The following is a 24,059-nucleotide window of genomic DNA, read 5'->3' on the forward strand; positions in this document are numbered from 1 at the left end:
GTTGGTGCCAGTCCGCTGACGCTACCTCATATCCCAATGTTTTTCTTGTGGATACTGTGGACTTAGGCAAAATAGTTAGCGACGGTAAGTCTACCATAACTACATATTTTGTACTTTGGCTAAATATCCAACTCCATTATTTAAAATGTGAGTGACCAACCTTTCTGCTCTTATTTGCAATTTGGTTCATGCTCCTCTGTCCTGTGGGCTTGGTTAGTAAATAACCGTCTCCCAGAAAGTTAATGGATGTAGAGGGGAAAAAAAAAATTGCTTTGCGTCTATACTCCTGCATGACCCACAATCCCCCATGGTTCCAGTGTCCCCTATGTGTTTCAGAGAATAGGAATTGATGTACTGTAATTACAAATATCCCATTGATGTAATGATTCTGTAAGACAAAGATAATGGCATTTAAGGTGTAGTTTGTGAAAAATTTAAAATCTGGTACCAGAACATAAAGTTCCTGTATTTATATCATATCAATCTACAAAATTTCTTAATATTGTGTTGCTGCTAGTTTTACTCTCATGATAATATGAGGAAAGCAAATAAAACTTCATAATAACTCTATTTCTTTACGGTTTTAAAGGCTATCAGAATCCATTGTCGAAGCAACATGCAATTCATTGTCCACAAGCAGTAAGACAGGGCCTTCTCCACTCTCGTCTCCAAATGGAAAATTGACCATAGCCAGCCCTAAGAGAGGGCAGAAGAGGGAGGAAGGGTGGAAAGAAGTGGTCAGAAGGTGAGTCAAATGGCGTTGTTCCATTTACAAGAAGCACACCATATCTGGAAACATGATGGTATTGCTTGGGTGTTTTAAGAAAGACATAAAGTCTGCACTCCTAGCTGCACAAAGTATCTTTTTCTAAGTGCCTCAGTGGCAGGGCAGTTGTATGTTTTGTTCAGTTTATTGCACTTTTTATTTTAGATTCATTATTTGCTTTTATTTTGTATTTAATTACATTCAGCCATCACATTGCCAGGCAGCTTATCAGACACTGGGGGAATTTATCAAACAAGTTTGGAGAAGATGCTATGGGCAAATTCTGTAGTTGTCCATTTTTTAAGATCCGTTTCATTGATGTAGGAGGGCGGCAAGGTCTCCCTCTATCCTTTGGACTTGGATAGTAGATAACAGACTCTTTGGGAGGAATTTAAATGTTTGAAAAGTCGATTGGGTGTCTGTTTATTTCCTGTCTGTTAGATAGGAAAAAAACAGACACCCAACAGACTTTTCAAACACTTGAATTCCCACCTTTGTATAGCTTGAAACGATTCCCCCTTCCCCCCCACACTGTGGTCTGGAAGGGCAGCACAAACTGCCTCTCCCTCCTCTCTTGTGGCACAGTTCTGGTGGGTTAACCGTGTCATTACTGTCGTAAGTATTGACCGCAGACCCCACGCTTCTGGTACCATATCAGCTGGCAGCCATAATGCATTAGCCCATGCTCTGTAAGTGCAGAAGGTAGCTCTTCTACTAATCTCATGCTGGCCAAAGAGCATCGTAGAGCTGTGGTCTGCCAGCTGCCAATGATTGCACACATGCTGTGCGCGTACTCACCATTGTACTTTAAGGGCTCAGGTGAGATAGTGTATGAAGGCAGGAACTGTTAGGGATAAGAGAGGGATCCAGTCATGATTTCACTCTGACCTTTCTGGATTCAGAGATGGAGGAGCCCGTTCTTGTCAATTCTCCACCATGGTTGGCTTTTCCTCTCAGAAATACTTGCCTAGCTGACCAGACACTGAAAACCCCAAAGCTGCTGCCCTCCTCTATATCTTCTAGCACAAGTAATGGAAGCAAGTTATAGGGAATTTTGCTTCCTGTGGGGTCTGATAATTTAAATCTGTGTACTTTACTCCCTTTTTCTATCATACTGTCAAAAAGGAGTAGTTCCAGAGTTGTATCTGGGGGGGCAACCTCAGTGATAGTGTTCTGTCGAACCAAATTACTTAGTGTAAACTTTTCAGGCCCCTTTGTAATGTGAGGTGGTAGCGCACACCAGGCAGGACATGTCTGAGCTGATTCCTATTCTCATCTAGTTGATTTTGTACGGTGGTTTTGTCCTAGGTTTGCCTTATGTGGCCTGTGTTTGAAGGACATTTTTTTTTCCCTCTTAGTTTCTCTCTGATTGAAAAGGACTGTGTTATTTATAGTAAATTACATATCATTTTTGTTTTTTTCAGGTCAAAGAAAGTGTCTGTGCCATCTACAGTCATTTCACGGGTTATTGGCAGAGGTGGATGTAACATCAATGCTATCAGAGAGTTCACAGGAGCACATATTGACATAGACAAACAGAAGGACAAAACTGGTGATAGAATAATTACCATCAGGTAAAATCTGATGAATTTTATAGAACCAACTAAATGCCTCATTTGCAATATCAATATACAGTAACCGTTTTCTTTTCACTAGTAAAGTAAAAATAGCTTCTACAGTTTTAGGGATCTATATTCATGAAGCAATGAAAAGAGTGGTGAAGTGAGCCAGCGGAGAAGTTGCCCATGGCAACCAATCAGAGTTGAAGTAACATCTATCAAGTGCATTCTATAAAATTATACGTAGCAGCTGATTGAAAAGGCAGAACCAGTCTTGTTGAGGTTCTTGTCCCAGTCCATTGCTGAACTTACAGATGTGTCCTAATACATCTTGCCTCAATATGCCACGTAGTGAGAGATGCCTGGCGTGAGTGAGCCAACAGGTCCCTTGCAACTCAGCGTTGGACGACTTTTTTTTTTTTTTTTTGCCGAAAATGGTTTTATTATCATCACTATGCGAATAGGATGCACAAGGAGACTCTGCTGATTAAAATGATATGCGTCATGCCTGTATTCTCTGTGCGTCTGCAGCTGTATCTGCGTACAACATTGTACTTTACAGTGTTTTCCTAGGAACAGCTAGCAGATACAGCCACGGTCATACACAGAATATAGGCATGCCACTTATTTTAATCGGCATAAGCTGCGTGTGCATCCTATTCACATCGAATAACACATTTTAATTGAAGTTGCATGTAAAGACAATCTGCACTACCGAGTCACGGCATGGCGTGACTAGAAGGGCTGTTTAACGTGCCAGGAGGCTAGATGTTTGTGGACACATCTGTACGCCGCTCACCACACTTCCAGGCCCTGGGGTGGATATCTCCTCTTCACAGCTCTTCAACTACCTTATTAATCTGACTTCGGTAATATATTCCAAGTTCTCAGACAAGTCAGTATGGCGTGCTGCCTGCCTGCCCATGTGGAAGCTACTCTGTGTCTCTTCCATGCCTGGTGATTCAATTCCATCTCAGACACTTTGGTGAGAGAAATCTGATGTTTGGGATTTATCATAGGTCCTGTGCAGTCCACACTCTGTTATTCATTACCACTATACCGAGAGACAACACACACCATTTTGCCCTACGGGTACCAATTTAATCTTCTCTGAGATGGGCATTACAGTCTTATAAAATCAGAACTAGATTGCCTTTCTACTTGTATATCTTCATGGTTCAGAAACCAGGCTGATTTTGACTGCCTATTTTGAACCTAAAGTCACTAAAACATCCAGCTTTCAGGTGAAAAAGTTCAAGATTGAGCCTTTATGTGCTATGATTTCGACAGGTCTCAATTTTATGGTGGCCTTAGATATAAAGGATATGTCCCCATTTATGAAGGATACAAGTGCCTTCTCGGATATACCATTCAGTTCCATCATTTTTTAATTTGTGTCCACAAATAATATGGCACTTATGGCTGCTCTTCTGGAGCCATTCGGGGTGATTGTTATACCCTACTTTTCTTGGGGCTGGTGTTCTTGCCAGAGAACAATATTCTTTCATTACAGCAGTGGTTCTATAACTCCAGCCCACAAGTACCAGCAACAGGTAAAGTTTTGTGGTTTTCTTTAATTATGCACAACCGAGTTAATCTGTTTTGCTGATTCAGTAATTATCCCACCTCCTTCCACAGAAATCCTCAACAAGACATGTTGAGAAAACTTTATGGTTGAGATTGAGAACCACTGCATTACAGGGATTAGGAGAATTGGTTATTGCATATTAGAGTCTGCTCATTTTGTGTAAAATTCTTAGGGAAGGTTATCTTTCATTTTGAGGTGGTACAGCTGTAGGTTCTACTCCGTTATACAAAAATGGAACACCTTGACTTGACCAACCACTTCATCAGACGGTCACCAAAGAGTAAACAGTTTTTCATTTGGCGGCTGACGTTAGACAACCTTGACAGGGTTGCAACTTTCACAGTTTGAAATTGTGTAATTATGACAACAGAGATTGCCTTGTGGGCTGAAGTGATATGGCTCTTCAGTGCCACGCTCATGATCCATGAACTACATATGTTCATTTTTTGAGTTTTAAAAATGATCAGACAGTGCCACAGCAGTGGTATACCTTAACTATCATTGAGGCACCAAGAGCTTCCTTACTGTAACAGAAACAAGTTTAATAATCCTATGAATGGAATACCACAGCAGTGGTGTTGATTTTGATTCCTGGGATTTTAAACTTGGAATCATATAGTCTCGGGAAGCATGCACTATGGGGTAATTCCAAGTTGATCGCAGCAGGAAATTTTTTAGCAGTTGGGCAAAACCATGTGCACTGCAGGGGATGCAGATATAACATGTGCAGAAAGAGTAAGATTTGGGTGGGTTATTTTATTTCTGTGCAGGGTAAATACTGGCTACTTTATTTTTACACTGCAAATTAGATTGCAGATTGAACACACCACACCCAAATCTAACTCTTTCTGCAAATGTTATATCTGCCTCCCCTGCAGTGCATATGGTTTTGCCCAACTGCTAAAAGATTTCCTGCTGCGATCAACTTGGAATTACCCCCTATATGCACTGGGGAATTGTCTCTCAATCTAATAGTCTATCTATGGATTGCAAGAAAATATCAGCCCAGTGTCAAGTATCATCTTGTTTTGAGCTTTAATGTTCAAAGACAAGAATTCAAAGGTATTGTTGGTAGGCACACTTTTACCCCTTGGAATTATCATTTTGTTTGTGTTCCTGTTTCCTCAAGTGCTTCCATTGATCTTAAAGAAGCTCATTTAGGGGGGTTCATATCCACTGTAGTGACCAAGAAGGTTGTGTTTCACATATATTCTCAAAATAGCAGCAATACCTGTCAAGACCGGGGTTTAGCACGACTGGCTTTAAAGTTGTAGTTGTCTAGCTAGATCCTTTAGGCAAAGGGTGGTTGAGACCATGCTTAAGGTGGAGGTGTGGATGGCTTGCATTTTCTAGTTTGAAAAGAAGGGAATACACAGGTCTTGCTTCAACATGGTGGCTCGTATATTGCTATATTTGCAGTATGATATAGATGCCATTTTGAGAATTGGCTTCTTTCGAAAAAAACACTTTCACCTGAGATACAGAATTTAAGCAATTCATGTAGAATAGTCTTTTGTACCCTTTTTGTGGAGTTCTTTATTTGGAAGGCAGATTTTCTTTTTCCTATATAGTGCTGTATAAGAAGACCGTTTTAGAGCGGGAAGTCTAAGTCTCAGTATCTAACCTTTTTCTGCAGCGGGGTACACTGGGGGTTCTACAGGGATAACGTCGGGGTGTAGAGTTGGAACTTGATCCGAGGCACCAACAGGCTAAAAGCTTTGACTGTTCCCAAGATGCACAGCGCCGCCTCCTCTATAACCCCGCCTCCGTGCACAGGAGCTCAGTTTGTAAGTTGGTGCCTGCAGTACAGGCAGCTACCTGAAAAGAGCTTTTTTAAAAGATAGAAGACTTCAAGGGCCGCAGCACAGGCACTTAAAAGTGCTATATGTCATTCTGATATATCGTGCTGCGGCTCCCTCATCTCCCCCAGCGGCGCTGTATACTCCCACGCCCTGGTTGCCCGGGTACTTACAGCGGAGGGCTCCAGTTTCTCTTCAGGCACACACACTTGCCGCTGCTCTCCAGGATCGCACGGCCGCATTTCAGGGAGGAGGTAAGAGTGTCCCCCAGACGGGACCCGCTGAAAACCGCGATCCGCCACGGTCTCTAGGAGACGGGCCGCCATGCTGGCGTGGACACTGTGGCCGTACAGGGACCCCACTAGCCCACCATGGCAAGGGGTACAGGTCGGATTACCTCTTAATCCACTTTTTCTTTTTCATCCACTAGGGGTCACTGGAGTACTCTTGGGATATGGACGGTTTCTGTAGGAACAGGGCACTGAATATTTAAATTTAGAACACTCCACCCCTCCATATCCCCAAGTACCTCAGTGTTTTTTCTGTGCTCGAAGTAGCAACAGGTCATTGTGGCTGGGTCCACGATTCTTTTGAATAATTTTTGTTTTAAGCTTTTCTTTTTTCATACACATCCCTTTCCCCCTTCCAAAAGGCAGGGTCAGGGATAGTGCAAGCTGCTAATAGCAGCAGTGGCGTGTCGGTCCTCACTGAATGAGCTCCCTCACAGCCACACAGACCTCCTGCACAGGCTGGCCGGCGCTTGCAGAGAAGCCCCGTCGGAGCCTCATCACAAGCAGCAAGAGTCAAGGTATGTGAACGGGGCGGTCAGCTCCCGCTGCCGACCCGCTGGCTGGGGACATTGTTACTGATGCCGGGATCCCTCTGCAGACGCCCGCCGCTGCTCCGGGCCCCACCGCTGCACGGCCACAGCTCACATCGCTTCAAGACGCGCTCCCTTCTCAGTCCCTGCGCGTCCCGCTACCCGGCTCCCGCTGGCGGCCCCACACGCTGCGCTGCCCGCCCGCTCTGCTTCCGAAACGGAGCATGCAGGGGGGAGGGGGGGCCTTACAGCACGGTGATTATGTAACAGCAGGGCGCCGCTCGACAGGAGCGGGAAACAGCAAGATCTGAGTCTAGGGTGAGACCGCCAGAACTACCGGAGGTGTCTCAGCCTTGCGAAAGGTCCAAATCCATTTTGGGTAGACGGGATAAATTTCATATGTCTTATGATTTACCAGTTTCTGCTATGTTGCATTCTGACGATTCCATGCCAGACCTCACGGCACAAGATGAGGGTGAGGAGGGCGAAGTGGAGTCAGATAGTGAGGATTTTAAAAGCTCAGGTATTGATAATCTCATCAGAGCGGTGCGTCAGTCTCTGAAGTTTACAGAAACTGAGGAGCCTCTCACAAATGATCAGGTCATATTTACTAAACGACAAAGAACTCCAATAAGTTTTCCTGTGTCGGAGTCTCTTAATAAGATGTTAGTAGAAACACGACAGACTCCAGATAAACGGTTTTCTATACCTCGCAGATTTAAGTCTAGTTACCCGTTTCCAGACTCTGTGACATGTACATGGGAGAATCCACCAATAGTTGATTCGTCAGTGTCGAAGCTTACAAAGAAATTAACCATACCAGTGCCAGCGGCTACTACGCTTAAAGACCCTTCAGATCGCAAAATAGAAACTATGCTGAAGTCCATGTATGTAGCAGCAGGAGTGCTGCTGAGAACTTGCTTGGTTGGTATCTGGGTCACTAAGGCGCTCATAGTATGGATAACAGAACTTAAGTCTGCCCTACATGACGAACACCTTTTACTTCTTGCTGATCAAATGTGTGAGGCTGCGGAGTATCTCTGTACAGCTTCTACTGACGTCTGTCAACTCACTTCTCGTATTTCATCGTCGCTAGTTACGGCACGACGAGCACTCTGGCTGCGTTCTTGGCAAGCGGAGGCAGAGGTCAAACGAGGTATAGAGGCGTTACTTACGATGGCAAGAAGTTGTTTGGTCCTGAATTGGACACATGGATTTCTGAGGCTACGGGAGGAAAGTCGGTTTTCTTACCGTTGCCTCCACCGGTACCAAGAAGGAGGTACTCTGGACCTTCGTTCAAATCCTTTAGACCTCAGTCCTTTCGAGGACGTGGCAGAGGAACAGCCACGCCTGGTAGACGTGGTCGTGGACGTGGTTTCCAACAAACCAACACAAGTCGTCAGGACGCTAAGGTTACCGACAAGCCAGTGGCATGACGGGCTACCAGCCCATCTCGGTTCTCCGATTGTGGGAGCACGCCTTCAGACGTTCCAGTTGGCGTGGTTCCAGACATCCGCGGATGGGTGGATCCGCAATTTAGTGTTAAAAGGTTACAAAATAGAGTTCGATTGTCTTCCGCCACTGCGGTTTTTCAAGACAGGATTGCCTCTGTCGGACGACAAGAGGGCGGTTCTGCAAATTGCCATTCAGTCCCTGCTGGATTCAGCAGTTTTGATTCCGGTCCCTGTACACCAACAGGGTCAGGGTTATTATTCCAGTCTGTTTGTGGTACCGAAGCCGGATGGCTCAGTCAGACCAATATTGAACTTAAAGGGTCTCAATCGGTACGTAACTTATTACAGATTCAAAATGGAATCTCTGCGCTCAGTGATTGCAAGTTTAGAGCCAGAGGAGTTCATGATTGCGCTAGATCTCAAGGATGCGTACTTACACATTCCGATTTGGCAGCCTCATCAGAGGTTCTTGCGGTTTGCAATACGCCAGAACCATTACCAGTTTCAGGCTCTACCGTTTGGTCTATCGTCAGCGCCTCGGGTATTCACCAAAGTGATGTCTGTGATGATAGCTCATCTCAGATCCCTGGGAGTGACAATAGTTCCGTATTTAGACGATCTGCTCATCAAAGCTCCGTCTCAACAGATACTTCTCCAACATGCGCTGCTAACGTACAATGTACTAGTTCACCACGGTTGGATTGTCAACTTCAAGAAATCACATCTAATTCCGTCTCAACGCCTTCAATTCCTAGGTATGAATTTCGATACGGTCAATCAAAGAATTTACCTACCACAACAGAAAGTACAGATTATTCGCCATCTGGTACAATTAGTGCTCAAGCCACGCACAGTCTCTGTAAATTTGTGCATTCGCCTCTTAGGCACAATGGTGGCGGCTTTCGAAGCGCTTCAGTTCGGAAGATTTCACTCGCGTCCATTTCAACTGGATGTGCTCGCACAGTGGTCGGGTTCGCATCTGCAGATTCACCACAGGGTGAGGTTGTCGCCAAGGGCAAGGGTGTCTCTGCTCTGGTGGCTCAAAGAACACAATTTAACCTGCAGGGAAACTGTTCGGCGGCTGGAATTGGATAATTCTAACGACGGACGCCAGTCTCAGAGGTTGGGGAGCTGTAGTTCAAAATTGTCAGCTCCAGGGTCTCTGGGCGGATCACGAAAGATTGCTGTCTATAAATGTCCTGGAACTCCGCGCAATTTACAATGCGCTACGACAAGCAGTGCACATGCTTCGGTCTCACACTGTCCAGGTGCAGTCAGACAATGCGACGGCAGTCGCATACATCAACAAACAAGGAGGAACGAGAAGCCGTATGGCAATGCGGGAAGTAGCTCGAATCCTAAATTGGGCGGAATACCACCAGGTGATATTGTCAGCAGTGTTCATTCCGGGAGTGGACAACTGGGAGGCGGATTATCTCAGCCGTCGGGATTTTCATCCAGGAGAATGGGCATTAAATCCAGAAGTGTTTAACATGTTGGTTCAGCGGTGGGGTTATCCTCAGGTGGACCTGATGGCGTCTCGACACAATCACCAAACGCTCCAGTATGTGTCCAGAACGAGAGATCCAAAGGCAGTGGCGGTGGATGCTCTCACCGTCGCGTGGCCGTACAGCCTTGTGTATCTGTTTCCACCGTTTCCGCTGCTCCCTCTGGTGCTAAAACGGATCAAAAGAGTCTGTCACAGTCATACTAGTGGCGCCTCATTGGCCTCGGAGAGCTTGGTTCTCGGATCTCCGCGGACTACTCGCAGACGATCCTTGGCCGCTCCCACTACGTCCAGACCTGTTACAACAGGGTCCGTTCCTTTACCCCGATTTAGCACAGCTGCGTTTGACGGGGTGGCTGTTGAGACCGCCCTCTTAAGAAGAGAGGGCATTCCAGAATTGGTTATACCAACCATGTTACGAGCTAGGAAGCTGGTTACGGCAGCTCATTATTACAGAATTTGGCGTGCCTATATAGGTTGGTGTGAAGCTCGGAAGTTTCCGACATCATCTTTCAAGTTATCCCGTCTCTTGTTATTTCTACAGACGGGTTTAGATGGAGGACTGCGTTTATCTACACTAAAGGTGCAGGTATCTGCTTTGTCAATTTGCTTTCAAAGACGATTGGCTCTATTGCCGTCTATACACACTTTTCTGCAAGGTGTCCTCAGAGTTCAGCCTCTATTCATTCCACCTACAGCGCCATGGGACTTGAATCTGGTTTTAGATTTCTTACAGTCTTCATATTTTGAACCCTTACAGCAAGTGGATATAAAGTTTCTCACTTGGAAAAAAATTTTCTTCTAGCCTTAGCTTCGGCAAGGCGTGTTTCAGATTTGGGTGCCTTGTCATGCAAGCCACCGTATTTGGGGTTTCATGATGACAGAGCGGAACTCATCAATCAACCAATAGTAGTTCCTGTGTTGACATCACATTTTTCTCTGTGTTTTACAGTCACCACATACCTCTTAAATCCTCTATGCTCTGCTTTGCAGTCACACAATACAGGGTCTTTTTTGTCCAGTAATTTGTCTGCTTATATTGTACTATTACACCCTAAGGTTGCGCTTACATACAATATCTGCTAAACAGGGTGGTGGATCCATGGCTGATCCTGCATCATGCAGTGTTGACGCCACGGATTACTCGGAGGAAAACATAGCAGCTGAGGGTTCAGGTACTGGGGCTTCTATACCCCATGGTCAGTCTGCAGCAACGGGGGGCAAATCAAGACCCACCTTAGCTGCTTTCTCTAATTTACTGACTACGCTAGTAACTAGAATTGTGCCCCCTATGGGACCTCCCGTGCCATTACAGCCACATATTGTCCCTGCAGTTAATCCGCCATGGGCAGATACACTGTCCTCTCAGTTACAGCAATTAAATCAGTCTCTTGCTAAGCAAAATCCTGACTCTCACCCGCCTAAGACCAAGGGGTCATCTAAACGGGCCATTACTTCCTCACAATCCACCCATGTTTCGGATACCTCATCCAATGAAGATGGCGCTTATGCTGACCCTTCAGACACTGATGCAGATGCTTCTGATGGGGAACCTCTGACACAAGTGGATGTTCCTGACCTCTTGGAGGCTATCAGGCTGATTCTTCAAATCTAAACGTCAGAAGGTTACTAAATTAGTTTTACCTCATTCTACCCACTTGGTTGGTATTCGTCAGGAATCCCAGAAATTTTTTTTCCCTGTCTAAGAAGATGCTAGCTCATTATCCCCTCGCTGCAGAGTTGAGTAAAAATTGGGAAACACCTCCCCCGGTGGATTCACAAGTCGTGCGTCTGGTGGTGTCCTCTGCTCTGCCTTCCAATACCGTCACCTCGCTGAAGGAAATGACGGATAAGCGTATGGGGGGTTGCTTGAAGTCCATTTACACTCTTGCTGGAGCTGTGCATAGGCCCACTATTGCGGCTTCTTGGGTGGCAAAAGCTATTAAAGCCTGGGTTCAGGAAGTTGAAGTGGAACTACCGTCGGATTTTCCTGATAATGCTAGACAATGTCTTTCATATATTATTACAGCCTCTCATTATATTCAAGAGGCGGCATCTGATGCAGGTGTCCTGGCGGCCAAGGCGTCTACTACATCCATTCTGGCTCGCCGGATTCTCTGGTTGCAGTCCTGGTCCGTAGATCCCGTAACAGGCTCGCACTTCCAAAACCTCTAAGCCCAAACCTAAACGTGCCTGGGCTGCCCGTGAGCCTGCTTCCAAAACAGACAAGCCTGCTGCATGACGGGACGGTCCTCCCCCTGGGGGATCCCAGGGTGGGAGGCCGACTTCTACGGTTTACTCACGGATACGCCATCTCTTTCAAGAAACGTCCCCCTCGCCTGTTTTGCTCAACAAACATCCCTTTGGATCAGGTAAAAGCAAAAACTCTCCATTTGGTGATGCAATCTCTCTTGGATACAGGAGTGATGGTACCGGTGCCTCTGGCTCAGAGAGGCAGGGGGGTACTATTCCACGCTGTTCCTAGTCCCGAAACCGAATGGGTCCCCTCTGCCCATTCTCAACCTCAAGTCATTGAACAAATATGTGAAAGTTTCCAAGTTCCGTATGGATACTCTTTGCTCTATTCTTCTGGCTTTGGAGTCCAAGGACTATATGGTATACCTGGACATACAGAATGCTTACCTGCATATACCTATTGCAGTGTCGCATCAGCAATACCTGCGGTTTGCTATTGGCAACCTACATTTTCAATTCCAGGCCTTACCTTTCGGTCTGACCACGGCTCCAAGAATTTTCACCAAGGTCATGACTGCTCTACTCCGCCGTCAGGCTATCAGGATCCTGCCGTATCTGGACGACTTGTTGATCCTGGCAAACTCTCCAGAGGTTCTCCTCTGTCATCTGGATCTGACGGTCCAATTCCTGCAAGCCCACGGGTAGCTCATCAACTGGAAGAAATCTTCCCTGGTCCCTGCTCAGAGCATGGTGCACCTGGGAGCGCTATTGGACACCCAAAACCAGCGTTTTTTTTTGTCTCTGGAGAAGGTCCTGAAACTTCAGGTCAAGATAAGATGCTTCCTCTCTCGCCCACGGGTGTCTGTACACTCTGCGATGCAAGTACTGGGCCTCATGGCGTCGGTTTTCGACATGGTAGCGTACGCTCAATTTCATTCCCACCCTCTGCAGCGGTTGATACTCTCCAAGTGGTACGGCCTGCCTCACCGGATCAGGACTCGCATGATTTTCTTGACTCTGGAGGTTCGCTTGTCACTGAGCTGGTGGCTACAGGACCAGCAACTGAGCAGGGGTCGTCCCTTCTGGATCTCCAACTGGGTCCTTCTGATAACGGATGCCAGTCTGCGGGGCTGGGGCGTGGTGTTGGAGCAACACACTCTTCAGGGTCGGTGGACCAGGGAGGAATCTCTCCTCCCGATAAACATTCTGAAATTGCGGGCAGTGTTCAATGCGTTGACACTAGCCCTGCCTCTAGTACGGAACAGGCCTGTTCAAGTACAATCGGACAACGCCACCACGGTGGCATACATAAATCATCAAGGCGGCACTCGAAGCCGCATGGCAATGATGGAAGTGTCAAAAATACTTTGTTGGGTGGAATGCCATCTGCCAGCCATAGCTGCAGTGTTCATTAGAGGAGTCCTCAACTGGGAAGCGGACTTCCTCAGTTGTCAGGACGTACACGCCGGAGAGTGGAGCCTCCATCCAGAAGTCTTTCAACTCCTAGTGGACAAGTGGGGCCTTCCAGATGTAGACCTGATGGCGTCTCGACACAATCACAAGGTTCCGGTCTTCGGAGCAAGGACAAGGGATCCTCAAGCAGCGTTCGTGGACGCACTGGCAATTCCATGGAACTTTCGGCTGCCGTACATGTTCCCTCCGGTGTCACTTCTGCCCAGGGTGATAAGGAAGTTCACGCAAGAAGGAATGAAGACTACTTCTACTCGCTCCAGTGTGGCCCAGACGGCATTGGTTCTCGGACCTTCATGGTCTCTCCATAGAGCGTCCTCTTCTACTTCCACAACGCCCAGACCTCCTCGTTCAGGGCCCTTGTGTCTACCAGGATTTTGCCCGGCTGGCTTTAAACGGCGTAGCTCTTGAAGCTTCCGTACTGAAGGCCAAAGGATTTTGTGAGATGGTCGTTCAAACATGTTGAAGGCCCGTAAACCGGCGTCTGCTCGGATTTATTATAGGGTCTGGAATTCTTACTTCGCCTGGTGTGCGACTAACCATTATGACGCATACAAGTTCAGTACTGCCAAGCTTTTTGGCTTTCCTGCAACAGGGCCTGGATTTAGGCCTTTGTCTGGCCTCCCTCAAGGGTCATATTTCTGCATTGTCGTTATGGTTTCAGAGAAAAATTGCGACTCTGACTGATATTCATACATTCACTCAGGGTGTTTTACGGATTCAGCCTCCCTATGTCCCGCCTATGGCTCCTTGGGATTTGTCGGTTGTTCTGGGCGCCTTACAAGAGTATCCGTTTGAACCTCTTGAGTCTGTGCACCTTAAGTGGCTTTCTCTTAAGGTCTTGTTTTTGCTGGCTATTGCCTCTGCTAGACGGGTTTCAGACTTGGGTGCCTTGTTCTGTCAGTCACCCTTTCTGATTTTTCACCGTGACTGGGCGGTTCTTAGAACTCGTCCTGGTTATTTGCCTAAGGTGGTGTCGTCTTTCCACCTTAACCAGGAAATTTGTGGTTCCGGCATTTACCTCTCTAGGTATATCCTCCAAAGAGCGGTCTTAGGATGTGGTATGGGCTCTCCGTATTTATGTGAAGAGAACAGCTTCTCTTAGGAGATCTCATTCCCTCTTTTTCCTTTTTGGTTTTCACAAACGTGGCTGACCTGCTAATTAGCAGACCTTGGCCAGATGGATTAGAATGGTGATTGCACATGCTTATGTACAGGCTGGCCTTCCTGCTACCATTAAAGCCCATTCTACTCGGTCCGTTGGACCTTCTTGGGTGGCCCGCCGTGGTGCAACCTTGAACAATTGTGCAAGGCGGATACGTGGTCCTCCGTGAACAAGGTTCTATGTCTTCGATACTTCCGCCTCCGAGGATTCCTCCTTTGGACGCTGGGTTCTTGTGCCCGCTGCAGTGCGTCCCCTCCCATGAGGAACTGCTTTAGGACATCCCCGATGTTATCCCTGTGGAACCCCAGTGTACCCTGCTGCAGAAAAGGAGATTTATGGTAAGAACTTACCTTTGCTAAATCTTTCTGCGAGGTACACTGGGTTCCACAGGGCGCCCACCCTGATGCACTTAGCTAATTTGGGTTTGTAAAGCATTAGCCACTGGTACCTTCTACTGTCGCGAGAATGTGGTATATGTGGCTACTAACGGTTCTCGTCTCTTTTACCTGCTACTGCATTGCACTGGTTAACAAAACTGAGCTCCTGTGCACGGAGGTGGGGTGTTAGAGGAGGCGGCGCTGTGCATCTTGGGAACAGTCAAAGCTTTTAGCCTGTTGGTGCCTCGGATCAAGATCCAGCTCTACACCCCAGTGTTATCCCTGTGGAACCCAGTGTACCTCACAGAAAGAGATTTAACAAAGGTAAGTTCTTACCATAAATCTCCTTTTTATGAGGATATGGGGTTTTGCTTCAGACTAAACCTTCAGACCAAATTTCCATCTGAATCAGGATATTGTGGTTTTGGTCTTGGAGTACGGCAATTCTCCAATAGAAGGATGATCTCTTCATGGTGTTTATTGGTTTGAGGTTCTATGTTTATGGACAGTGATGAACATAGAACCTCCTTCCGTAGGAAAGGTTATTGTGAAAGTGGTTGTAACTGAACTAGAAACCGGTCTGTCAACCCATTATATTTATGTTCCATTCCAGTCGGAATTCAGGAGAAGATGAAACACTGATACAGCCCTGGTATGTGTGCATAATCTGATGGCAAGAGATAGAGGTGACTGTTAATCCTTCTGGACCTCTGTGCAGCATTTGATACCACGGGATTCTAATTGAGTGAATAATTTCTGTGGTCTGAATGGCACAGCCCTTTTCTCGCTGGCCAATCAGTTTCTGCTGGAGTATTTTCGTCGTTACCAGTGCCGCTGCCATTTGCTGCTGGCACTGAGAACCCAATACCAACATTAAATGGCTGTCTAGCTGATTGGGAGTGGATGAGTGCCAGTTGCCTGTGACTGAATCCTGATAAAATAGAGGTCCATATGATAGTAGCTTACCATTAAAGGTCAAGGCTACAGCTTAGTTAACCAACTGGACCAACGCTTGGAGGTTTAGAATTGCAGGACGCTGAACATGTGCGGAATGTTGGTGTTGTACTGTATTGTGACTTTACACTTAATCAGTTGTCAACTATGATGAAATCCTCATTCTTTCATCTGAGGAACATAGGGCCTAATTCGTGTTTGTACGTAAATGCGATTTTCTAAGCTACGGAGATGCTAACGTTAGCAAGTGAAGCTGCCGTCTAGGATTGAAAAGAGACTCCCACCGGAGCTGTCGTAAACTCATTCGCTATTGTGTACACATTCACAACCTATATGCAAAAATGAGGAACATCAGGGCTAAGGGTTGGTCTATGGCTACGCAGAATGCAGTAGCGACTCAGACATGTTTTTGTTGCACATACAAGCTTGCAGCCATCAGCAGTTTAATTTCCCGAAACAGCCATAACTCACCTGCGTTTTCCCAACCACTCCCATTAAACACTGTTTACATCTCCAAGCGGTCACTTCCTGTCCATCACTTTTCCATGAAATCAGCATTGCGACTGAGATCGCTGTGGCCACTTTGCCATGATTTAACCATTTTTTTTCTGAACGACCGTTTTGTCCATTTCCCATCCAATCTGCTGGCTGGAACGAACAACTGGTAATGGATGTGAGCAAATGACAATCAAACATTTGTTCCCAAACAATGAGAAATAGTCACAGATTTAAGAAATTTTGTCTGAACAACCATTTTTTGTCCATTTTCCAGCGTTGGGTGCAAATGGTTGATTGTCATTTACTCACATCCATTACCAGTTGTTCGTTCCAGTCAGCAGATTGGATGGTTGTTTGGACAGAAATCTTGGACAGCTTAACATTTCCCTCAAAAGATCAGCCTAATTTCCCTCAGAAGATCCTGCCTAATATTTGTATTGTCTTGTTTAAACTTTGTACACACTGCACAACGCGGATTGGAGCGATATGTCATTTGCATCGTCGTGTGTACCTGCGAGCACTCGTGCACAGCCATCGCTCCCTGGATTGTCCCATCTGATGTACTGCATGTTAGATAGGACGCCCCCACGGATGACGCAATGCATATTACCTGTGGGATGTAGCAATATATTGCTCTGTCCTACGAAATATAATATAATAGTATGTACGGCAGGCGGCCCAATATATTGTTACATCGCGTCATGCCATTAATGGGTCACGCACTGTTCTAGTGTGTACCCAGCTTTAGACTACTGCAATGCCTTCTATCTGGATTTCCCAGCAAAAAATTGCAGCTGGTACAAGATTACTGACTTTCAAAGCTTTACATAACCAGGGTCCATGGTACCTGTTTTTAAAAAAACATTTTTAAAATAGTGCATTAATGAAAGTCTCCTCCTTCATTACTTTGTGAACACCCAATGGGGCTTTAGGTGAATATTTAAAAACTAGGTGACTCATCGCACCCTACGGGGGCTCTTCACACCGTCGCAAGGGGCTACGCCCCCTTAACCCTTGCACGGGCTTGGGCCGTGCAATATTTAGATTATATGGAGTATTACCTCCAATCATAAATCTGTGAGTGGTTAAAAATTGAACGGACAAAGGGCATGCGATGGTTAAGGGGCCATAGCCCCTTGTGACGGCGTGAACAGCACACGCAGGGGATGATGAATCACTTAGTAGGTGCTGCGGTTGGGGGAGTGGCGGGTGCGGGAGAGAAGCGGATGGTGGAGTGGGTGGGGTAGGGGTGGCTGCGGGGGTGATGCAGGCGGGGGAGGGGTGGTTGCGATTGGTGGGGGGAGGGCCGGGTGTGGGGGTGCTGTGGGTGGGGGTCTGGAGCCACCGCGGATTGGGGAGGGGTGGGAGTGCCGTGGGTGGGGGAGGGACGGTTGAAGAGGTGGCTTTATATAGGAGATGAGTAAGGCCATTAAATATATTGTACAGTATAAGTGGTGGGGGGGGTTATTACATTTTACGTTCAGGGGTGCGGTGCTGACATGAGGGCCCCTCTGAAGCGCCAGGCTTGATCGGGGCGCAGCACAGGAAGCACCGCTGGTAATGGAGGTGGTGGCTGGTGAATGGGTAGATGGGTGCAGACTCCGGCGCCCCAGCGGCGTAGCTATGCGGGAGCTTGTTTCTCCGCCTGTGTATCAGAGCCGCGGTGCTTCCGTGCTGCAACACAGGAAGCACGGGACGGTGATAGAGCTCCTGACTTTCCCACTGCCGGCCACTAACGTGTGTTTGGTCAGGCTGCCGGATACATGGGGGCTGCTTGTCAGTTCTTGGGCTTAGTGAGTAGTACAGTGTACACTCGCTGTCCTCGCTGCCTGTGCAACAGAGCGGCGCTGTGATCAGACGTGCTGCTGATGTACGCGGCGGTCGGTGAGGTGCAGGTGTCCTCGTCCGTTGTGCGGATGTAGGCTCCCGGGCAGCGTGTCCCTTCAGTGGGAGGATGTGGGAGCTGGTGCTGGGGTTTTGCAGAGGGCGGGTTCGGTGGGGTGCGAGTGTCAGGTGGGGTGTAGGTGGCTATGTGTTGCAGGGAAAGCAAGAGAGGGGTGCATGGTTACCGGTCACGGTGCTGCGTCCGTCCACTGGTGGCTTCTCTCTGGGGATGGTGGCCGGAATCTGTGGCTGCTGCTCCCGGTAGTGGATGGGTGGTGTATTTGTGGTGGGTGGTTGGCAGGTATGGGGTTATTGTAGTTGTGGGATGGGCTTAGGGTGTGCGGGGGGTGTACGAGAGGTGGTTGGGTGGGTTTCAGTTTCTTTGTAAGATGTAGTGTTGGGTGTGTGTTTGTGAGTTTTGTGTGTTCTTGTGGTGTGAGGGTGATGGGGGCAGGAGTGAACGTCGGTGGGTGGTGGTGTAGCAAAGATGGGGAAGGTGTTTCGTCTGTGGATGGGGGGGTGTAGGGTGCTTGTTAGGAGTGTGGAGGCTGTGTGTGTGTGTGGTAGTAGGCAATGGTATATGTGGGACCATGAGACTGCACTTGTGTCCCCCCCCCCCCCCCCTTGAGATGAGTGGGCTGTGAGTGGAGATTTGGGTAAAAAGGGAGTCATGCACATGCATGCACATAGGGGGATGGGTGATTGGGGTGGCTGGCCATTTGTTAATGTGTGGGTGCGCTGTTGTTCCTTGGCTGGGGGTGTGGTGCGTGGTGCTGGCAGGGGAGCTACATGCTTTATGCAGGGCTGGGGGCAGGAGCGGCGGGATAGAGACAGGTGCGGGTGATGATGCGCCGCATGTGCACTTCTACATCCATTGTGCGGACGGCGTCTCCCGGTACAGCGTGTCCTTGGGGAGAGAAATGAATACAGTTGAGTACAACCCATAGAAAGCAGGGTTTATTAAAAAAGAATCTAAATTCCTCGTAGCCTTACCTGGCTAACATCACAGCCGAGAACTTATTTTGTTCTCTTCCACATATTTGTCAGCTTGTCTCTGACAACAGCAGTGTGTTGGGGACTGGCACCCTGGTCTGTCCTTCTACCATCCACTGCTATTGTGGGATTTTCCCACCATTCTGCCCATTTTCTGCTACCCGTGGGAAATGTAGATCTTGTAGTTTTAAATGGTCGAGCATGGAGCTCCTTCCCAGAAAGTGGGTAAGCTGTCTCTTGTTCCTCTCCTGCTTTCCAGTGCCTCTTAGCACTTCCCATGATTAACAGTCCATTTACTCCAGCCTGTGGGTGTTAAGTGATATTAGTGGGCCAATAATAAGTGAAGTACACTCTTCCCTCTGCGTGCTGCAATTTCTTGTATCAGATGCAAGCCTTCTCCACAGCAGTAGTTTTTTTTTGCTGGATTTGGTAGTTTGATTCATTAGTTCAAGAGGGTTTAGTCTCCTTTTGTCTGGATGCCACTCTACACTAGCGAATTCAACATTCCTGGCGTTTTCTACAGAGTGGTGAAGGGAATCGTCTAGCTCTCATGGTTAATATGTAGTTTATTTCATAACGCGAATCAAGATAATGCTGTGGTCCTTTACTGGTTGGCAATGTTGTAAACATCTTGGAGACAGTCCTCTCCTAAGCTAGAGGGGAAAAATTACCTGTCTGCCCAATCTTGTTCTCAAGCTGTAAAGGTTCAAGATGGAGGTTTGCAGCTGGGTGATTGTGGTTTCCATAGATATTTCGGATCCCTACCTACATATTCTGATCTAGCAAGGGACTATAATATCTTAATTGTTTTCTACTGTTAATGTGCAGTTGCTATTCCCAGCTTTCTCATTTGGTCTGTTATTGACCCTCAGTATCTTCATAAAAGTAATATCAGCAATTGTTACCTCTGTTGGCAATAAATACTAATCTAAGATCTCTCTTCCATGTATTCCACTAGAAGCAGTATTACTCTGATCTCCTCTTGCATACCTCACTTCTGTGTATTGCATACACTCCAAATGCAGTTGCTCAGGCAATACACTTGCATACTGATTGTTTAATGTGTTTTTTTTTAATATATGAGCTCGTTTAAAAGATCACTTATCATTTGAAAGAGGTGGTAGAGCCACAATACGTTGGGTACTATGTAATTGTGCCGTGATTAATAAAAGGTGCTCATAATAGTTCAGAAAGACTACTTGTGTGTGTTGCCTGAAGAGCACCTCTGTTGAAAAGGCACCATGATAATTCCATTCTTCTAGTCAATGCCCCATCCCAGGAGCAGCTGACACATGTCTGAACATGAATTATGGACCCGCTGTCGCTTACATTTCCCAAAGGGGTTTTTTTTTTTTTTTGTTTTTTTTTTTGAGTGATGAGGGGGTCTGCGTCTTGTTTTAGAGCTTTACTCTATCACACAAAACAGGGAAAAATCTACTGTGGTGGCTGGATTTGACATCTGATCAGGGTGCAACATAAGTCCATCTATATTGATGAACTGGGAGGTCATCTCAACAAACACAAGTCTCTTGGAGTGCAGTCGTCGGATCTCTGGCTCAGACCATTTTACCGGTAATTGTTCTCACACTAAACTATGTGTTTTCCTGTTGAGTTTCACTTCATATGTATTGGTCCCTCTATTGTGTGGCCTTATTGCAATATTTAAACTGGGATATGAATTGAGTTTTGAGTGTAGGATGCCTCTTATGGATGGTGCTTAAAACCATTTTTTTTCCAAGGCAATAGTGTTAACTCTTTAAAGCAAAAAAAAAAAAAAAAAATCCAGTTAGGAAAATTTGAACCGCCTTTCTACCAGTACTGGGTGCCAGTGGAATTAATAAACTAGTTTGTTTTCAAGGTAGACATGGGTGAGGCCTTATTCGGGGAACTTCTGAATGACTTGTACACCTACAGACTCCAAATTCACAATAGTAATATTGTTCACAGAGCACTACTCTGTGTTTAATATCAGTGGCACTGCGTAAACTTTTTTCCCTTTTATAAATCTTGAACATAGTATTTTATAGAAGTAACACTAGAATGCTTGAGGTTGCAACTAATCAAAGCTTTGAACAATGTAACAGTTGGTCTTTTGCTGGTCTTGTAATTTGACGTAATATTGCTTACCATCGTAAGGATGCTTAGTGATGATTGATCAAGAAAGAAATTGGTGTCTTGGGTACCTCATTCTGTATATTAAAATACTCATCCTACCATTTTATATGGCCATATAATAGGTTCCTGCTTATATTGATACCATGGTGTCTGGTTTATTCCACACCAAATCAATGCAGGTTTCAGACTGAATGTTTCAAATTATGATGAAATTTGGTATACGTGCTGCCATGGGTGTAAAGAAAACCCCCCAAATCTTAGGCTGATTTGTTCAAATGTTTTGAAGTTACAGTATGTGCCTTTTTAAAGCTGCAATGTTTTTTACGAACAATGTGCTATTAACATTTTTTTTTTTTTTTTTTTTTTTTGCAGTTCACCTAATTGAGCTAGAGAGTTGGGCAGGGTCTCAGTTTAAATCTTTTTATGGGCTTTCATTTGATATGTAGCACAGCAGTTTTGAGATTATGATGGGATCACATGCTATAAGAGCTTTCATTTTGAGTGATTCATGAAAATTGTATTTAAAAATCAACAAACAATATTTTTTCAAGTTCACTACATTAGAAAAATGCATGTTCCTCTTCAGGTGTGTGGGGTTGAGATTCTACAGATAGTGCCTGCTCCCACTTGTGCAGGTGCATAAACTTAAGTGGAAATGATACTCCATGTGGAAAGACACTTCAATTATGTTAAATAGGCCCACTTTTTACATTTTCTTGTTTCTTGGACCACTACAAGTGGTCCAGATACAGGATAGGTTTGGGTGGGCTGTCAATAGTGAAGAAATGCCCATTGTTCACTAAGTTAAACCCACTCAAACCTAACCTGTTTTATATATCAAATGAAAGCCCGTAAAAAGAGGTTTAAAATGCGACCTTGCCCAACTCTCTAGCTCAATTAGGTGAGCTGCAAGTACAATAAAAAAAAACAAAACTTTAATAGCTCATTTTACGTGAAAAAAATTGCAGTTTTAAAAGCATAGAACTTCAAAACCGTTGTACATAGCCTAAGATTTAGGGGTTTTCTTTACACCCATGGTAGCATTAATTATAACAAATGTCATCATAATCTGAATTTGTCAGTCTGAAAACTGTTGATTTGGTGTGGAATAATCCATCTAACATTTGGATGGTAGATGAATTAATTCCATTCCTGATTGGTTATAAAATGAAAAACAGTATATTTCTCTTGATAGATGATACCGGTTTTCTGTACTTTTATGATGCATATTTAGTATTTGTTCTCTTTCATACAGGGGAGGAACAGAATCCACCCGGCAAGCAACACATCTCATTAATGCACTTATTAAGGATCCTGATAAAGAAATTGATGAACTCATCCCAAAGAATCGCTTAAAAAGCTCTTTTGCAAATTCAAAAGCCGTATCTTCAACTTCTGCCACCATATCCTCTATTAACAGTTCAGTTATGGGTATAAAAGTTTCAGCTGTCACAGTTTCTTCGTCATCACAAGCTGCCTCCGCCCTCACTGTGCCAGCCATTACATCAGCATCTGCTCACAAGGCTCTAAGAAATCCGGTGAATAATGTGCGACCAGGATTTCCAGTATCACTACCTTTGGCTTACCCTCCTCCACAGTTTGCTCATGCTTTACTTGCAGCTCAGACTTTTCAGCAGATCCGTCCTCCACGGTTACCAATGACGCACTTTGGAGGGCCATTTCCCCCAGCTCAATCTACCTGGGGCCCCTTTCCTGTCAGGCCACTAAGCCCTGCACGCGCTACCAACTCTCCTAAATCTCACGTGATGCCTCGCCATACGAACCATAATATCGGTAGTCCTCAGGTGATCCCAGGAGTCCCTTTGTCTACTAGCCCGACAGCTACCACAAACTCTACGGCCTCAGTGCCTGTTTCCTCTACAAATGGGGGCCTTGGCTCACCTTCAGTCAGGAGACAACTTTTTGTCACAGTGGTCAAAACCTCTAATGCTACTACAACCACAGTCACCACCACTGCAAATAACCACGTCACCACACCAACAGCCTCCACCTGCCCTGTTCCCACTGCCAAAGAACATCATACTATGTCATCGCCTTCATCACCGTCCCCACCATCCTTGCCTGGAGGGGGATCTAGAAGCAGTCCCTCTGATTGCCTGACCTGTTCTCCAAACAAAGGGACCTCAAGCTCCACAGAGCAGGATTTGGGCATCCAACCTGTCATGGAGATAACTAGCTCAGGCAGCAGTAAGCAAGTGAGCTCTACCTCTGGGAGTACATCAATGCACTCTGCGCACCAACACACCCCAGCATCTGTTTCTCAAGATTCCCGACCTTCATTAATGCAGACCCAAGTTCCACTTCCTTCAGACCCAAGGATGGCACCTTCCCTTAATTTACCTATCAATGGTCCCACTCACCAGCCAGTTTCCATTACTTCTAACATCCCAGTATCCTATGCCTTATCTCAGTCCTCTATAGTGTCCACTCAGTCTGCTGCTAAAATTGAATCAACTGCAGTTAGACCTCACTTACATGGAGCAAACCCTGCTCACAAGAACCAAGTCCCAGTGCAGAATTCCCCAGTATCAGGCCTGGTCCCTCACTCAAATATTAAACGACCCCAAAGTGTAACTTCAGGTCCACACCCTTCCAATTTAAGTACACAAAGTGCTGCTCAGAATTCCGGTCATCCTTCAAACAAACCCTTACCCCCCAATTTTAGTTCTGCTTTACCTTTTGGCCCTTTTAGCACACTATTTGAAAATGGTCCTAACCCTAATCATCCCTTCTGGGGTGGCTCTATGGTCTCATCTCAGTCTGCTCCAGATCCTATGCTGTCCACGCAGTCTTCATATTTGCCAAATCCAGAGTCTATGCTTCCATCTGATACTTCCAAAGCCCCAGGTTTCAGGCCACCGATGCAGAGGCCAGCTCTAAGCCAGTCAGGTGA

At 46.1% G+C, this 24,059-nt stretch overlaps 1 protein-coding gene across 6 annotated transcripts in view; it reads left to right on the forward strand.

Moving 5' to 3' along the window:
• ANKRD17 (ankyrin repeat domain 17) overlaps window positions 1–24,059 on the forward strand; it is a 405,562-nt gene that overhangs the window by 367,363 nt on the left and 14,140 nt on the right. For 5 of the 6 annotated variants that reach the window (XM_063920092.1, XM_063920091.1, XM_063920095.1 and 2 more), the window contains 3 exons: window positions 590–745; window positions 2,191–2,340; window positions 22,401–24,055. In XM_063920092.1, the coding sequence (XP_063776162.1) occupies window positions 590–745; window positions 2,191–2,340; window positions 22,401–24,055 (1,961 nt within the window). Of the gene's footprint in view, window positions 1–589; window positions 746–2,190; window positions 2,341–20,456; window positions 20,574–22,400; window positions 24,056–24,059 lie in introns of those variants that run through there. The other variant, XM_063920096.1, reaches the window with a different exon arrangement.

Source organism: Pseudophryne corroboree, chromosome 1, assembly GCF_028390025.1.
Source record: "Pseudophryne corroboree isolate aPseCor3 chromosome 1, aPseCor3.hap2, whole genome shotgun sequence".
In the NCBI taxonomy this organism is placed as follows: domain Eukaryota; kingdom Metazoa; phylum Chordata; class Amphibia; order Anura; family Myobatrachidae; genus Pseudophryne; species Pseudophryne corroboree.